Source organism: Varroa destructor, unplaced genomic scaffold (genome assembly GCF_002443255.2).
Source record: "Varroa destructor unplaced genomic scaffold, Vdes_3.0 BEIS01000004.1, whole genome shotgun sequence".
In the NCBI taxonomy this organism is placed as follows: Eukaryota; Metazoa; Arthropoda; class Arachnida; order Mesostigmata; family Varroidae; genus Varroa; species Varroa destructor.
This window is the reverse complement of record NW_019211457.1, coordinates 12,306,276-12,320,898: the sequence shown is the minus strand read 5'-3', so window position 1 is coordinate 12,320,898 and position 14,623 is coordinate 12,306,276. Positions and strand designations below refer to the sequence as shown.

Sequence of the window (14,623 nt, the reverse complement as noted above, 5' to 3'; positions counted from 1 at the left end):
TACAAGCATAGTTTCTTACAATTATTATCCATTATCTTTGCGATAATAACATTATGCCGCTGCAGTAGATGTTTGAAGTATGAGAGTTTCTCTCCTCCAAAGATCCTTCAAAAAAGAAGTCTCCAAATTCAGTTTCTATATATATATTGATGTTTTGAAAAAATGGTAACCTGTGGCAGCAATGCCTAAACAGGGCGGTGATAATAATAACAGAGACTTGATATGGAACATATTTTTGCAACTTGTCTGTCATGACAAATACGCGTTATTTCGGCTACTATATGCCCAAATATTTAAATGTTGGAGGTTTTTTGTTAGAACCAAACTACAGTGAATCTTCATATACCACTATAGCCTTAACGGCCACAATTAAAATGTTGATTCCAAATTTAGAAAAAGACTTTAAAAATGAATATGAGCGGCTTAGCTTCTGCATTAAAACTGATCAAAGCAATTACGCTGTACAAACATACATGTAGCAGATCTTCCTATACACACCAAAAAATATATATTTTAATATATACATATGCTTCTCCCATCAGACAAAACAAACGTAGTATGTATCTGAAAATACGCATGCCTCTTGCGCGATCGCGTACCACTTTGAATCTTTTTAGTTTTTTGAAAACATACTGAACATCCACGACAGCCCCCACAAGGCAGTAAGCACTCCCATATTAATGATGGTAAGTTTTCAGCTTTTTTGGTTATGTCTAGAATAAAAATATTAATTACCCTAAATTGTACACATGAGGTAAAAATTTGAGGCTGACAACACTAGAACATCAAAAATAAACATATTGAACCATCTCTTATACACTCTCCGATTTATTGACTACCCTTATTTTTGTTATCTTTCTTCTAATTTAGCAAGTGCCGAACACCAGGTCGAATTTTCTTATCAAAACAGACTGTTTACATCATGTCACTGAGTAAATCTCTCTTTACAGAAGCATGGATCCACTAAGCTTCTTATAATAACTGATGAGCCGTTTCTGAATGAAGATTTTATTCGAAACAGCTCATCAGTTATTCATCATTCAGGTCATGTTTGTTTGATAACGACAATTATCACTTGAATTCAAAGTAATTGAAGTTTCTGACTTCGGATAAAAAGATATATGAACTTTTTCTTGACATTCAAATCACTGTAGTTTTTATGGTTTTAACAGTACTCAAGACAACGAGCTCAGACTAAGAAGCGGTAAGCAAAAAAATCAGGGTCAACTTATAGTATAGCCATCCAAGGAAGAATTGAGTCGAACAATACATAGCATGAAGTCAAAACGTTTTAATTGTGAGATACGGTTGATGTTCAAACACCAGAATGCCTTCCCATTTAACCGTTCATTTAATTAGATATGCTGTATAGAATTTGAAATACTTCTTTTGGAAAATATAAATCAGGCTTTTTCACTACAGGGTAAATTGGAACATGAAAAAGGTTTGTACGACCGATCCAACTAGTACCTTTGATTTCTTCTTCTTTCTCATCGCCCGAATTTCGTTGTTTTCGCATATTGTCCCCGAAATAGTCAGGCATCTTAAACACTCTAATATTAGCACGTCCACAATAAAAAATACACTCCACTGATTGGTTTATTTCTCCAACAATGCGGCGACCTTGTTAATCACTTTTGTATATGAACCAAACAGCCGCAGTAAAAATAATTCAGAAGTTGTGCAGATCCTTTCAGTCAGCCTCACCGTGACTACTCACTGACGGCCACCTACGGATAAAAACTCGCAATTCACCACTTGATGGTTCTTGATGGGCGCCATTGGTGTCATTCGATGGTGGTCGGTGCCTTGCTAAAAATTAACGAATTCCGCGCGGATTGATCTCACTGAAGAAGTGTTTTGGTTACAATACAAAGAACAATTCTTAGAAACCACTTTTTTCTGCGTTTCCCATTTTGTGTACTTCAGTAATGTCTTTTTTTTATTAAGTTAATTCTGCTGTTATTGAAAACATTAGTATTGAAGAATAAAATATGATTTTCGGTACACTCTGCCGTAAATTTAACTTTTCTAGTTTATGACGAATAACCAAGGAGCAAAGTTGAATTTAATAAACGATTATGTTTCAAGCATCATTTCTCCAACGAATGTAGTGCCATAAAAGACAATGTAAATGTTAGTATAATATTACCCCTTGCCTGAAACTTATCTTCCTCATTCCGCGTTTAACAAATATATCACTTTCCTGTTTCCGTCTAAGCATCTGTCATGTACGTTTTTTTTTTAATATTAGTTTACGCCTATTTACGCGTTATCATATATAATTTGCCGGGCTGAATTCCAACAAGATCCGCGAACGATTTATTCCATCTAGTCATAAGGACTAGATATCCTTGGTCTATAAACCGTTTGCCTTTTAAAACTTCACTCTTGGCTGACTCAGATCTTCGGTCAGCAGTACTGTGGGCTGACGCTAGAAATAGCAGAATGCCTTCCGGACCAACGAACCTATTTAAGATGAGAGCTTACAGTTATTACTAATCCATTGTTAGTGCTGCTTCAGTGGCATAAGTGAGAGCTGCCGACTTAGAATGTCGTCTGCTTCATTTATCGCAACGCCGTAACAATATGGTTGTTCGCAGATTCGATGAGCCGGACTCATTATCCCCTTCAGCGTTACCATAAACTGCTGCTTTGACTATTGTGACTATCATTTTGCTTGCTGCCGGTGCCGGATGTTGTCGTTGCATCCGTGTGGTGTGAAAGAAGCCATTGTTTGCTTTCTGCAGCCGCCCACAGCGGAATACAAACAGAGATTCTCTGTTGCTTTCCAGTCCACCTACTTATTTCTTACAATCTACTGTGGAACAGAACGGCGCAACATAAATAGGCACACACCAGAACACGTCCACAATACACGGCCTGACCTACTGCCCGCTCGGCCAACCGCCCGCCCGCACGGCCGCAGGCCTGCTCGACCAAGCGACGGAATGGTTGGTGTCGCTACTAGATGATATTATGCAGTATTAGTCATTTTAAAAGTTAGTGGCGATAGCATAACATATTTCGGTCACACAGGTTGTGTAGCTGACCGCGTTGTTGGCGGGACTTGAAACAACGACTTCTTGTCTCTTTTGACCACTAGCGACGGACGTCGTCGGCAATGGTTGTGATGGTGGTAATAATCAGTAACGTCTCACTGTAGAGAAAATCATCAGTATCATTCTAACCACAACAACAACAACAATAACAACCTGAACCATAGATACGGGAAGAGAAAAGTGGGTCTGAGTAGCTGGGGAAAGGCGCGACTGCTGACTAGTAGATTCGTCCGTGAACGTGATGGACTGAGTATGCGGTTGTGAGTGTTCCGCAACGAAAAAAAAAATGATGATGATGATATTATCAGTGATAACTTGTTGACCGCTGTTGATTACTGACACCAGCATCATCATTTGCTATAGTCCATTCGTGTTTCTTCTAGTTTTCTCTAGCCTTTTGCATTTGCTGTGCGCTCCCGCCGCAACTCGTGCGGCGGTCCTACTACATCAACGGCAGCAGTAATTACAGTTCATTCCAGGCAGGTTCGTTATGTTGACGACGTTGGTGTAACCCTTCTGTCCTCCTACTGCCTACTTGTATGCCTGTTAAACCTGCATATATATTGCATTCAACGGCATCGCAACTAAGTGCTATGACCCCACAACTGTTACTAGAATCATAACGCTTGTTATACGGAATACTGTGGTTGATACTGAGTGACTTGTTTCTGCTGTGTCTGCTACCGCTATTCATTGATACATGAAACAGGGAAGCAGAGACGCTTATGGCTGATTCGTAGCTTGGTTCGTTCATGCGCTCAATCATCCACGACCGTATGCATTAGCGCTGTGTAAATCGAGCTCTATTCCCGACCGTGCGCCTTGCTTTGCCTATCCACAACAGCCATTCGTTGACCAGGTGGTCGCCGAGAAGAGTGCATCGAAGAGATTATTCACCTGTAAAGGAGCATCGCTGATGACGTTTACAGAATCTAAGACCAACAGTAGGCAAAGAAGAACGTTTTTCATAAATGTAACGACATTTCTTTACGTTGACTGACTGATCGCGTTGTATTGTAGCTCTCGGTGTTGTTGTCCTCGTCATCTTCCTCCTGAAATTTCACTATTATCATCCCTTATTGATTATTATTATCGTTCATTACTATCCTCATTATTGTTGTGTCAGTCAGTTGAAGTATGTAAGTCGCATCTGTGCAAGTGTTTGATTTGTGCCGTTCACACTGCTACCACCTTTGAAACACACTTTGACGACAAAACCGGCGATAACAACGACAACAAGCAATAACGAAAAGCGCGAAAGATACCAGTGAACGATCGAGGCAGGGAGAGAAGGGGTTCAGGGGTATGTTAACAAATGTGTATTAATGAATCCGATTTAAATAATTGACTTGAAGTAAGCTGATTTGATCTAATTCGTTGGGAGCTTCTATTGACGAAAAGGCCAGTAGTGAGCGATTTTTGTGCTCCATTTGTCGATTGCCCAATTTGGTCGATGTACGGTCAGAACAGATTTCCACTTAGTGTCAGATTGCTTTGCCACTGCCGTCAATCGCAGAGAGGAACAGCCAGTGGCAAAACAATAGTTCAACAACGAAAAGCGATTATTTGTTGTCTACTGCTAAAAAAAAAGAAATTCATCGGAGAAATTAGCAGCAGCGAGCGGGATATTCGCCAAAACGGAGGCCAATAGCGAACAGCGGGGGGGGCAAGCAAGACCCACCTACGACGACAGCGTCACCGCTAAACGCGCGTTGTCGATCACCGCCGCCGTCAGCGGTGACTACCAGATAAAGATCTATTGTAGCACACAAGTCAAATACGCTACTGCCGCAGCCGACAAGAAACAACAGTTCTTGCTCTGTCGAACGGGGCACATCGCGATCACAAACGGCGTCGTCGTGGGTTGGGTAGGCAGTTGGACTCGACTGCTGCCCACGGACGAATCGAGCTAGATCGACACAGATTTGCGGTACTCGCTTAAGCACATTGAAAGAAAAAGGTAAGTGGGCATTTCCCATAGTCTACATTATCCGTTCAGTAGGTGCTGGATGTAAGGTAGCCTCATAATTACTATGTTGTATTGGTAGCAAGGACCTGGCAAGGAAAATAGATTCCACTTAAACCATCTGGTAAGCTGTTTTGTGTTGCCGCGATTGTTGTAGTTTCTCTCTGTTTGCAAGTTTTATAATCTTCCCTAATACATGAGCATAATATACAACGTAAAAAGAAGTCTGCGCCGAGGCGAGAATTCTTACTGGAGATTTTTTGCAAGTCGTCATTATCTTATTTTTTTTTAAGTTTTCCGTTCGTGTTGTTACCATTGGACGATTTGGAGTAACAAGTATTGGGTGACATTCTTCACCTGAATCAAAATGAGATCTGTCAGTCCTTTGCCGTGAGCGCGGCAGGAACTGGTGAGTTGCTCCTGGGCATTATGTTACATGCATTCCCCTCCCCGTATTACTAAGTCGACCTCCTTGTGTTTCATTGAGAAATCCAGCTTAGATTATATAGATATGGTATGAACAATAAAATAACTTGGCAAACAAAAACTCTTGCCTGCGCTACGGGTTCTCAGAGCTGAATAGTCATTTGCGCAATCCTGACCAAACAATAACAAAAAAGTTTACACGCGAAACCTGAGTAGACAACTGCAGAGTTTGCGTGGCTTCAAGCTATCTACGTTTTCAGATTTTATTGCTTAACACGAACAGTAAGTTATCCGTATTTTTTTATGGAAAACTGCGTGTTTTTGTTTTGAACAGATTACAAATATCAGCAAATTGCGTTTCCGCTGCTCGTGTCGAATTTCCTGCTTATACTACTGGCAAATGTCGTGCTTCATTTATTCAGAGGATTCGTTATTGTTGGTAGATTTTACTTTCCGTTAATTTTATTGACATATAGAAGTTTTTACAGAAGTCCTCACACATCTAATAGGATTTTTGTGTAAACGGCTGTTTTATTACAACAGCCGTTTACAGCTGTCACCACGCTGAACGTCGGTAGTGATACTTTACAAATAAAGCGAACTGTCGTTTGTTTAGCTGTAAAGCACGATCCATGATAGCCGTTCGTAGAATACAGTAAATATTAATAACACCATAAACTTAAAATACAAACTGTATCTGTCAGACCGTAGTTTTCTTTTATCCATTTAGTGTGGAAGTATAACGAAGCTATTATAAAGAACAATTCTAGAAATGCTTTCTGAAGCCTTCATCGCTAGTCAGCTTTTCGCCTAGAATTTACCCACTTCCAGGGCTTTTTAGTTTTTGGTCTCTGCCACGTCTGACAAAATGCCCAAGGAGGGACCCATTTGCCCGAATCAGCCGCACATTGGAATCGACGCACCTGTTGTACGTTCTGCTTCACCTTTCTATTGTCGCATGTATGCGCCTATTCTGCCTATCTACATAGTCTAAAGATTTTATTCCTTACAATGCTTTGCATTCCATGGGGACCGTATCTAAAGTTATTGTGTCTTTAACTTTTTTTAGTGAGAGATGGTTTGGATTAATGATATAGCTACATGCTTTTTTTTTGGTTGGATTCTAAAGTTCGGTTGGATTCAGGAAGCAGCAGTATGTGAGTAGTTCGCCTACTTCAATGTTACTTGACATGTTCAAACAGACGACCGTGTCCCATAGTTGTCAATATATTGCCTCACCTTTTACATTGTAAAGGCTAATTTGACTTAATTTAAAAAAACACGAGTGTGGTTGTTGACTTTCATTTTTTCGAGTTTTAGTATGGTCTGAGTAATGCATATACAAGCAAGCTATTTTCGACTTTCTTTCTTTATTCAAGAATTCATAGTGACATGCTTTGGGATTGGGTGAGGTCATCTACATAATCCAAACACATCGGAAAAATGAAGGAGGTTATCTGTTAAACGGATATTCGCGCGGTTTGTGTGAGTCATGATTCGTACGTAATGCTTAGTTGAAATAACCTGTTACAGGTTGTTAAATTTAATATGACGTACCTTTCATCACAGTGACGTTGTTTAGTTGGCGACAGCACATTTGTTTTAGGAAAAGCGAATTCAATAAACGTGTTTGTTTAGTTTTTCGAACGGTAAATAGAGCAGATACTCTGATTTAAGCTTCGTGGATGGATTAAAGTGTGTGTGTTTTAAATGAAACATGCCATATGGAGGGAAAGTGAGATCCGTTTTGTCCGTAAGACTTGATGCATTTGGTTAAAACCCGATCTCTTTGTTTCAAATTCACTAACAAGAACAGCTTTTAGTCTTAACCGAGCATCATCGTGTGGCCTGACTTGTGAGGCCAAATGTCGCCTCTGCTTACTAGAACACTTACATATAGCTTACAGTGAGGTTCCCTTAATCCCTTAGCGGCAAACAGTCTAAAAAATTGTTGGTTGCTAAAAATTGCTGCAAATAACATTATTAGTTGTAATGTCTGCAACTAAGAAGCGCCGAACTGGAAGCATTTCTCACCATCCATAATTTGATTATCGTTTTAGTCGGTAATTGATATTTTCGAAATTTTGGTTTATAATTAACTGAAACAAGAACAAGTTTGTCCAACAAAAAACCCGTTCGAATTTTTAGGTACCTCCGCTCAAAGCAACAATGAGTAGCATAAGTCACGTGTGATCTCTCCCCGTGGGGCACCTTTGTACGACATTGCCATAAAATAAAAAAATTTTAAAAAAGACCATAACAACTCACCCACTTTAATTTAATGGCAAAGGCATACGAAACTTTCGCCAAACGCCCGCGTTTAGCCCTTTATTTGCTTATACACATGGTAATTTTTCAAAAGGTTGGTTTTTTGTTAGTATAGATTTACTGTGCTCAATGACCCATGGTTAACTATTTATATACATATATCTTGATGTATATAACTATATATAATGTTATAACGATTGTCACTAGTTATATATATATATATATAATATATATATATATATATGAACTAGTGATTATAGTTATATAACTATAATTATATAACTTTAATTTTTGGAAAAAAGCATTTGATATCTTCAAATGCTCTCTGTTCAATGATGATTTGTTGTGTATATTATGTGTATTTGAAGAGCTTTGTTGAGCCTTTGGTTAAGAAAAATATATGACCTCACCAAAGCCACCTTGAAATGTTCATTAGATATGTGATTACACTAGGTTTTTCTAACATGTAAAACAATCTCCTTTAGAATGGAAGGAACTGGAGCCACTAATGGGGGTGGATACGGTTTAGGTGGAGTCGGAGGTCCTGGCTCGAGTCAGGCATTAAGTTTCCTCGATGTTGTCGCAGGGGAAATTGCCGGAGACACGCAGGGTTCAGAATTCGATTTCACCGATTTTACGATGCCTTCTCAGCAGTCGACACAGCCTCACACAGCTGCGTCAGGATCCCACCACCACCTCCATCATTCGCACCACACTATTAGTGGTAAGTACGTGGATTTAGTATACCGTCATGTAGATAAAGATATGGAAAGGGCTGAGATATATGCATGGATCAATGTCGGCCACTCCGTGTCGTGCAGTTAACCGTTATTTCGAGTAGACGGTAAACGAATTAGCAAACTGTATCGATTGCGCAATCTGTGTAGTGTGCCACAAAACGAGATAATGAGAAACAAAATAATAGGTAATACCTAGGATACTGTTTTAACCTAATGTACGGACGAAACGTGTTGCGCTGACATGATTTCATTCACTATAAAAATTAAATTTTATTTTCTAATATTAGGGGCAGGTCTTCTTGATTCTCAGCAGCAAAGCGGAGTTAGCAGCCTGGGAAATGTTGACCACCTCGATGTTCAAAAGAACGAACAGCTCACGGATCTAAGCAGCAAGTCACAGCAGGTACGTAAAGACAATAATAGTGTATTCATAAGAGTGCTTTCTCTGTAATAGCTTTATAGAAGAGACATTTTAGCGTTATATTAGCATAGCACGTTGGTGGCTTCTGCTTCGTTACTTTCTCCATTCTGCCATACTTTTACTGCATATTATAAAAAAAATATTTAGCACTGTTCGAGCGAGCTATTCAATTCGATTGCAATATATATTTTCATATCGCAAGCACTATGGTAATACTAGGAAATGTATTCGACTAAAGTAGGCTTCGGTTGTACTGCGCTCCTTTTAGTTGGACGATACCAATGACATTGACATCGATACTCGATGCAACGACGTTGAGGAGCTCTCCCGACAGGTGGGAGCACTTGAACTAAACTTTGAAGATGACCCAGATGATGCGGACGGGTTAGGGGGCCTTGGAGGCGATGGCGGCCTATCAGGCAGCGGTAGCACAGGAATGCCGGCATCAGAACTTCCGGCACACGCATGCAAATACTGTGGCATACATGATCCTGCTTGCGTTCTTCAATGTAATATTTGCAAACGATGGTTTTGTAATGGGCGAGGCTCAACATCAGGAAGGTATGCACTGATAATTCGAAAGCTTCTTTTATTTTTTTAATTAAAATTAAATTTTTTATCATTCATTATATGTTTACTTATTAATGCCTAAAAACAAAACTAAGTATTCGGTTTACTTTCTTAGAAATATCGTTGATGAACCGTTATTATGCGACCATTACAGCCATATGGTAAACCACCTTGTACGTGCTAAGCATCGCGAGGTAACGCTCCACCGTGACGGTCCACTAGGCGATACTGCACTCGAATGTTATGCTTGTGGCTGCCGAAATGTTTTCGTACTCGGCTTTATTCCGGCAAAGGCGGACTCGGTTGTGGTTCTTCTCTGCAGACATCCTTGTGCTTCGCAGAGCTCTCTCAAGGTAATTCATATGGAAATGACTGATTAATTCTAGCATGCGTAAGACCTTATGCTGCGCAGCTAAATACTTTACATTACACAAGGGATAATCGAAAAATCACACACACTAATATAGCACTTATACAGAATATTTACACCCTAGCTGACACTACCTGGAACGGCTGGCTCCAGAGGTGAAGTTCATAAAGAAAACTGCCAAAACAACAAAAGAGTCAACGAAGTGTATTTTTTAATGTTTCCTATCTTAAATAAAATTTTAGGACATGAACTGGGATCCAGAGCAGTGGAAACCTCTGATCCATGACCGATCGTTTCTTGCTTGGTTGGTCAAAGCACCCGCAGACGCAGAGCAGCGCCGGGCCCGTCAGATCTCAACACAGCAAATGGCCAAACTCGAAGAGCTCTGGAAGGACAACGTGGATGCATCCTTCCAAGACCTTGAGCGGCCTGGCGTCGACGAAGAGCCTCAACAAGTGCTACTTAGGTACAAGTGGAAAAGCTTGTGGGACCAACGGTTTTTAGGGACTGATCTAGTTATGGCATTGAATGTAGTTGTTTGTGTATTAACAATTGAGCGTTATTTTAGCGGTTCAAAATCAGATATCGAAACCTATTCATTGCGATAATTACAGATATGAGGATGGTTACCAGTACCAAAATATCTTGGGGCCATTGGTAAAAATGGAAGCGGACTACGATCGTAAACTAAAGGAAGCTCAAACACAAGAAGATGTTCACGTCCGGTGGGATATGGGACTCAATAAGAAGCCATTGGCTTATTTCGGCATTGCGCGATCTGACACTGACATGAGATTAATGCACGGAGATGAACTTCGGCTCAGATATGTCGGTATGTAATGTGGTTTGAGGTACTTATGTGAGCCCACAGATACAGCGGTAATAGCTTACTATTACTCTGCAGCCGGAAGATTTTCTTTAGTCAATCGTAACGGAAGCTAAATAAACCTCCATTACGATTATTATTATGGTTATTTATTTGTGGCTACAAGGAGCTAGCCATTTACTCTAAATACCGTGTCTATTAGACTTGAAGCCATTTGTAGTTATTTTTTCCAAACTATATTGTTGCTTTAGCCTAGTAAATAAGTTTAGCTAGTCGTCAACAACAAACAAGCTTCAGATATTTAAAACAGGAAAATAATTTTCTTTTGTGGCTTTTCGAATCAGGCGACATGCACAAGCCGTGGTCAGGTGTAGGTCATGTAATCAAGATTCCCGATTCACACTCGGAAGAAGTTGGTATTGAGTTGAAGGCGGCTCCAGCCCATGCAAGTCCTCCGCCTACCGATTGTACAGTAAACTTTGTTGTTGACTTCGTGTGGAAAGCGACTTCATTCGAGAGGATGCAAGCCGCGCTACGAAGGTTCGCTGTGGATGAAGCATCTGTATCTGGGTAGGTGGAATGACATACCGCCGGCCGGAACTTTTTTTGCGTTTCTTTACTGTACTTAGCATTTAGTGATGACCTTAAGAGCTGTTAAGTTGAAGAACTGGTGTACCTAATACTTGATGTCATCGATCATAGATAACTCTGGTTGGGTGAGTTTGGTTGAAGGCGATGGATGGAAGTAATAATATAGCTACAATAAGAAAATAGGTGCTAATATCAACTTTGATACTATTATTGGTGCTTTTGTCATATTCCTCATGCATCCAGGTATATTTATCATCGTCTACTTGGCCACGAAGTCGAGGACATCGTGTTGCGGTGTCAACTTCCTAAACATTTCTCGGCACCTAATCTACCAGAATTGAATCGTTCACAAGTGTTTGCAGTGCGGCATGCTCTCCAGCGGCCGTTGTCACTGATTCAGGGGCCACCAGGTACTGGTAAAACGGTGACTTCAGCGTCAATCGTGTTTCATCTTGCAAAACAGGGGCACGGACCTGTACTCGTCTGCGCACCGTCCAACATAGCAGTTGATCAGCTGACCGAGAAGATCCACCGAACAAGACTAAAGGTTAATCGGCTTAGATCCTCCAGCCAACAATGATAAATATCATATATATTATAGTCTTGTACGCGACTGTAGTGCGCGGTGTATGGTCATAACATTGTCACACCGCCACCACTAAATGGTCTCGTCTGACATCTTTTTTCAGGTAGTGCGTCTGTGCGCCAAGAGCCGAGAAGCTATTAACTCGCCGGTAAGCTTCTTGGCCCTACATAACCAGGTACGTAATATGGAAGCGAACGCTAGCCAGCACGTTTCCGAATTAAAAAAACTGCAGCAACTTAAAGATGAGACAGGCGAATTGTCCTCAGCCGATGAAAAGCGTTATCGGACACTGAAACGCCTTTGTGAACGTGAGCTGCTCGAAGCAGCTGACGTCATCTGCTGTACGTGTGTGGGAGCAGGCGATCCTCGACTTCTGCGGTTGAAGTTCCACTCCATTCTCATCGATGAATGCATGCAAGCCACCGAACCTGAATGCATGGGTAAGCAGGGACATATGACCACATACGTTCTTATAACGTGTTTATAGTTACACATTAAAAAAAATAGCTATTTTCCCTACACACAGGTGTTTACTTTATATATATAATACTTTTATAAAAGTACACAGGGTCTAGTTTATCACTTTATCATAAAATGATAGACTAGACCCTATGCTAGAACCGTTTTCGACAATTCGCCTCTTTCACAAATGGGTTCTTCTGAAGCCAGTACTATTATTAGAAAAGTACTATTAGAGGAAGGCTGGTTATAGGAAGTATATGAACAGACTTGCAGCCATAGCGGGAAGTCGTGCCATTTTCGTACTTTCAGTGAAGCTATCATCCGATATTTTATCATCCGATATTTTCATTACCTCCATTAAGATTGTTGATGTAGCGTAGCCGTAATGCTTATAGAGTGTACCTTCTCGTAAATGAGTGCACGGCTGTACAAGTAAATTCCAGCACAGCAGAAGGGAAAATCCTCGACGAAGGAAAGAACGACATAGAAGGAAAATAATAAAAACGACATAGGGATAATCAACGTCATTTAATGTATTGCTAATGATTCCCTTGTTTACATAAACTTGTTAAAAGAAATTTCAGGCGAGTATTATTACAACATCTTGTTAAATTAAAGCAACCGATTGTTTCCAAAGGACTTAAATGCACTTCGTATGTCATACGAATGAGGCAGACGATTTTTGAATCCAATGAAGCTAGAATATATGAACGTTTGCTCTTTAATTGTTTCGAGAGTAAAGCAGTTGGTTTCAATTTTGTTTTAACGCGAAAAAATTCTGTCGTTAGACAGAAATGATCTCTGGCTAACTGACGAATCAGAATGTGTTGTTTGGAGGTTCGTGTACGGTACTGCTGTTGAGTATTGTTTCAGACGTCTGGCGCTCAGCACGAAACGAGGGTGTGTTTACGCCCAGTTTCGAACTTAATCTACCTCATGCCGTGAAGATTAGTAGACAAGCACGTTTAACTCTGCGCCATCACGGGGACGCAAAGGATGTACTCATAATGACTAATGTCACAAATGTACAGCAAATACTCATTGCTTGAGTGTTATGTCCAGTGAAAAAGGCGTCGTTTCTTTCCTTATTACTCATATTAGTGTAGGGCTATCCGCTTGAGAATCTGAACGTACTCTGGAATGAGCACATATGACCGCCGTGCAGCCCCCTAGTAGATTAGTATACGTTTGAAAAGTTGTTTGGAAAACCTGCGATGGAAGCTTGTTACTTGCAAATAGTTTTGTTATAATGTCTATTTTGTTTAGGTGCAGCATTAGAAAAAAAAAATGACGCCTGAATTATGTAGAACACCTGTCGAAACTTGGTTTAGCTTATTAAGAGACATCAAAGAAAAAAAAAAAAAAAATATTTTTTTTTTTCTTTGCCATTCAGGCGACCGCTTTAATGTCTCTTAATAAGCTAAACCAAGTTTCGACAGGTGTTCTACATAATTCAGGCGTCATTTTTTCGAATACGTTCTTTAAGCTCCTCCTCAATTACAGAAATTCAGGTCCAAGGACTTATATTTGCAAAAAAACTTCCAGAAAATAGTTCAGCGGCGTTCATTTTCATCAAACGGTTGGCCATGGTACGGGTGTCTGTGAGATCGTGCTTTTATCACGGTTCTCCTTCAATAGTTTCAGCGTTTCCAATGCCCTATGGCAGGTGGTCTCTGTCGAGAAGTATCCATAGTTATGGTTATTTTAGATCCTAGAAGTTGTTGTTTGTAGCTTTGTGTTCTGCTTTGCATATATGCGCTAATTTTGTTTGCTCACTGATTTATCTACGAATTAACCGAGCAGGTCTTTTTTTATATAAAATTGGATTGATACCTGCAAAAAGATATAGCTAGTTTCATTGACAAATTTGCACAATTACACAAAATCGTAGCTAATATATGATGAACACTTACAGTTCCGGTGGTTCTGGGAGCGAAACAGTTGATCTTAGTTGGCGACCATTGTCAACTGGGCCCCGTTGTCATGTGCAAAAGGGCAGCCCGCGCGGGGCTTGCGCAGTCGCTGTTCGAGCGTCTCGTACTGCTTGGAATCCGTCCTCTTCGACTCGAGGTTCAATACCGTATGCATCCCGCACTCTCGGAATTTCCGTCAAATTTGTTTTACGAAGGATCTCTCCAAAATGGCGTATTTGCCGAGGAACGCCGGCTCAAAGGCGTTGACTTCCCCTTTCCGCAGGTGCGCGTATTCTTGTTTCATAATATAATATCCTACGAATTCGAACACGGACAGATTTACTGCCACGTCGACAGTAACGCGTAAACGGCTCTTGCAAAACTACAACACTAGTTCTTGCTTGCCTCAGTTCTTAAATTTT

General features: G+C 40.4%; 2 protein-coding genes across 7 annotated transcripts in view; one reads left to right on the top strand and one right to left on the bottom strand.

The window, feature by feature from the left end:
• Rpt1 (26S proteasome regulatory subunit Rpt1) overlaps positions 1 to 1,844 on the bottom strand; it is a 6,951-nt gene extending 5,107 nt beyond the window's left edge. The window contains exon 1 of one of the 2 annotated variants that reach the window (XM_086988995.1): positions 1,471 to 1,844. In XM_086988995.1, the coding sequence (XP_086845121.1) occupies positions 1,471 to 1,543 (73 nt within the window). In that variant the 5' untranslated portion in view covers positions 1,544 to 1,844. The remainder of the gene's footprint in view (positions 1 to 1,470) is intronic. The other variant, XM_022804781.2, reaches the window with a different exon arrangement.
• Positions 1,845 to 2,451: 607 nt separating this feature from the next.
• Positions 2,452 to 14,623, top strand: part of Upf1 (Upf1 RNA helicase) — a 15,130-nt gene continuing 2,958 nt past the window's right edge. The window contains exons 1-12 of one of the 5 annotated variants that reach the window (XM_022804773.2): positions 2,452 to 5,022; positions 5,322 to 5,437; positions 8,208 to 8,446; positions 8,750 to 8,865; positions 9,152 to 9,444; positions 9,608 to 9,806; positions 10,066 to 10,289; positions 10,438 to 10,655; positions 10,994 to 11,219; positions 11,484 to 11,787; positions 11,930 to 12,266; positions 14,204 to 14,484. In XM_022804773.2, coding sequence (XP_022660508.1) covers positions 8,209 to 8,446; positions 8,750 to 8,865; positions 9,152 to 9,444; positions 9,608 to 9,806; positions 10,066 to 10,289; positions 10,438 to 10,655; positions 10,994 to 11,219; positions 11,484 to 11,787; positions 11,930 to 12,266; positions 14,204 to 14,484 — 2,436 coding nt within the window. In that variant the 5' untranslated portion in view covers positions 2,452 to 5,022; positions 5,322 to 5,437; position 8,208. Of the gene's footprint in view, positions 5,023 to 5,321; positions 5,438 to 5,482; positions 6,940 to 8,207; positions 8,447 to 8,749; positions 8,866 to 9,151; positions 9,445 to 9,607; positions 9,807 to 10,065; positions 10,290 to 10,437; positions 10,656 to 10,993; positions 11,220 to 11,483; positions 11,788 to 11,929; positions 12,267 to 14,203; positions 14,485 to 14,623 lie in introns of those variants that run through there. The other 4 variants (XM_086988991.1, XM_086988992.1, XM_022804772.2 and 1 more) reach the window with 4 other exon arrangements.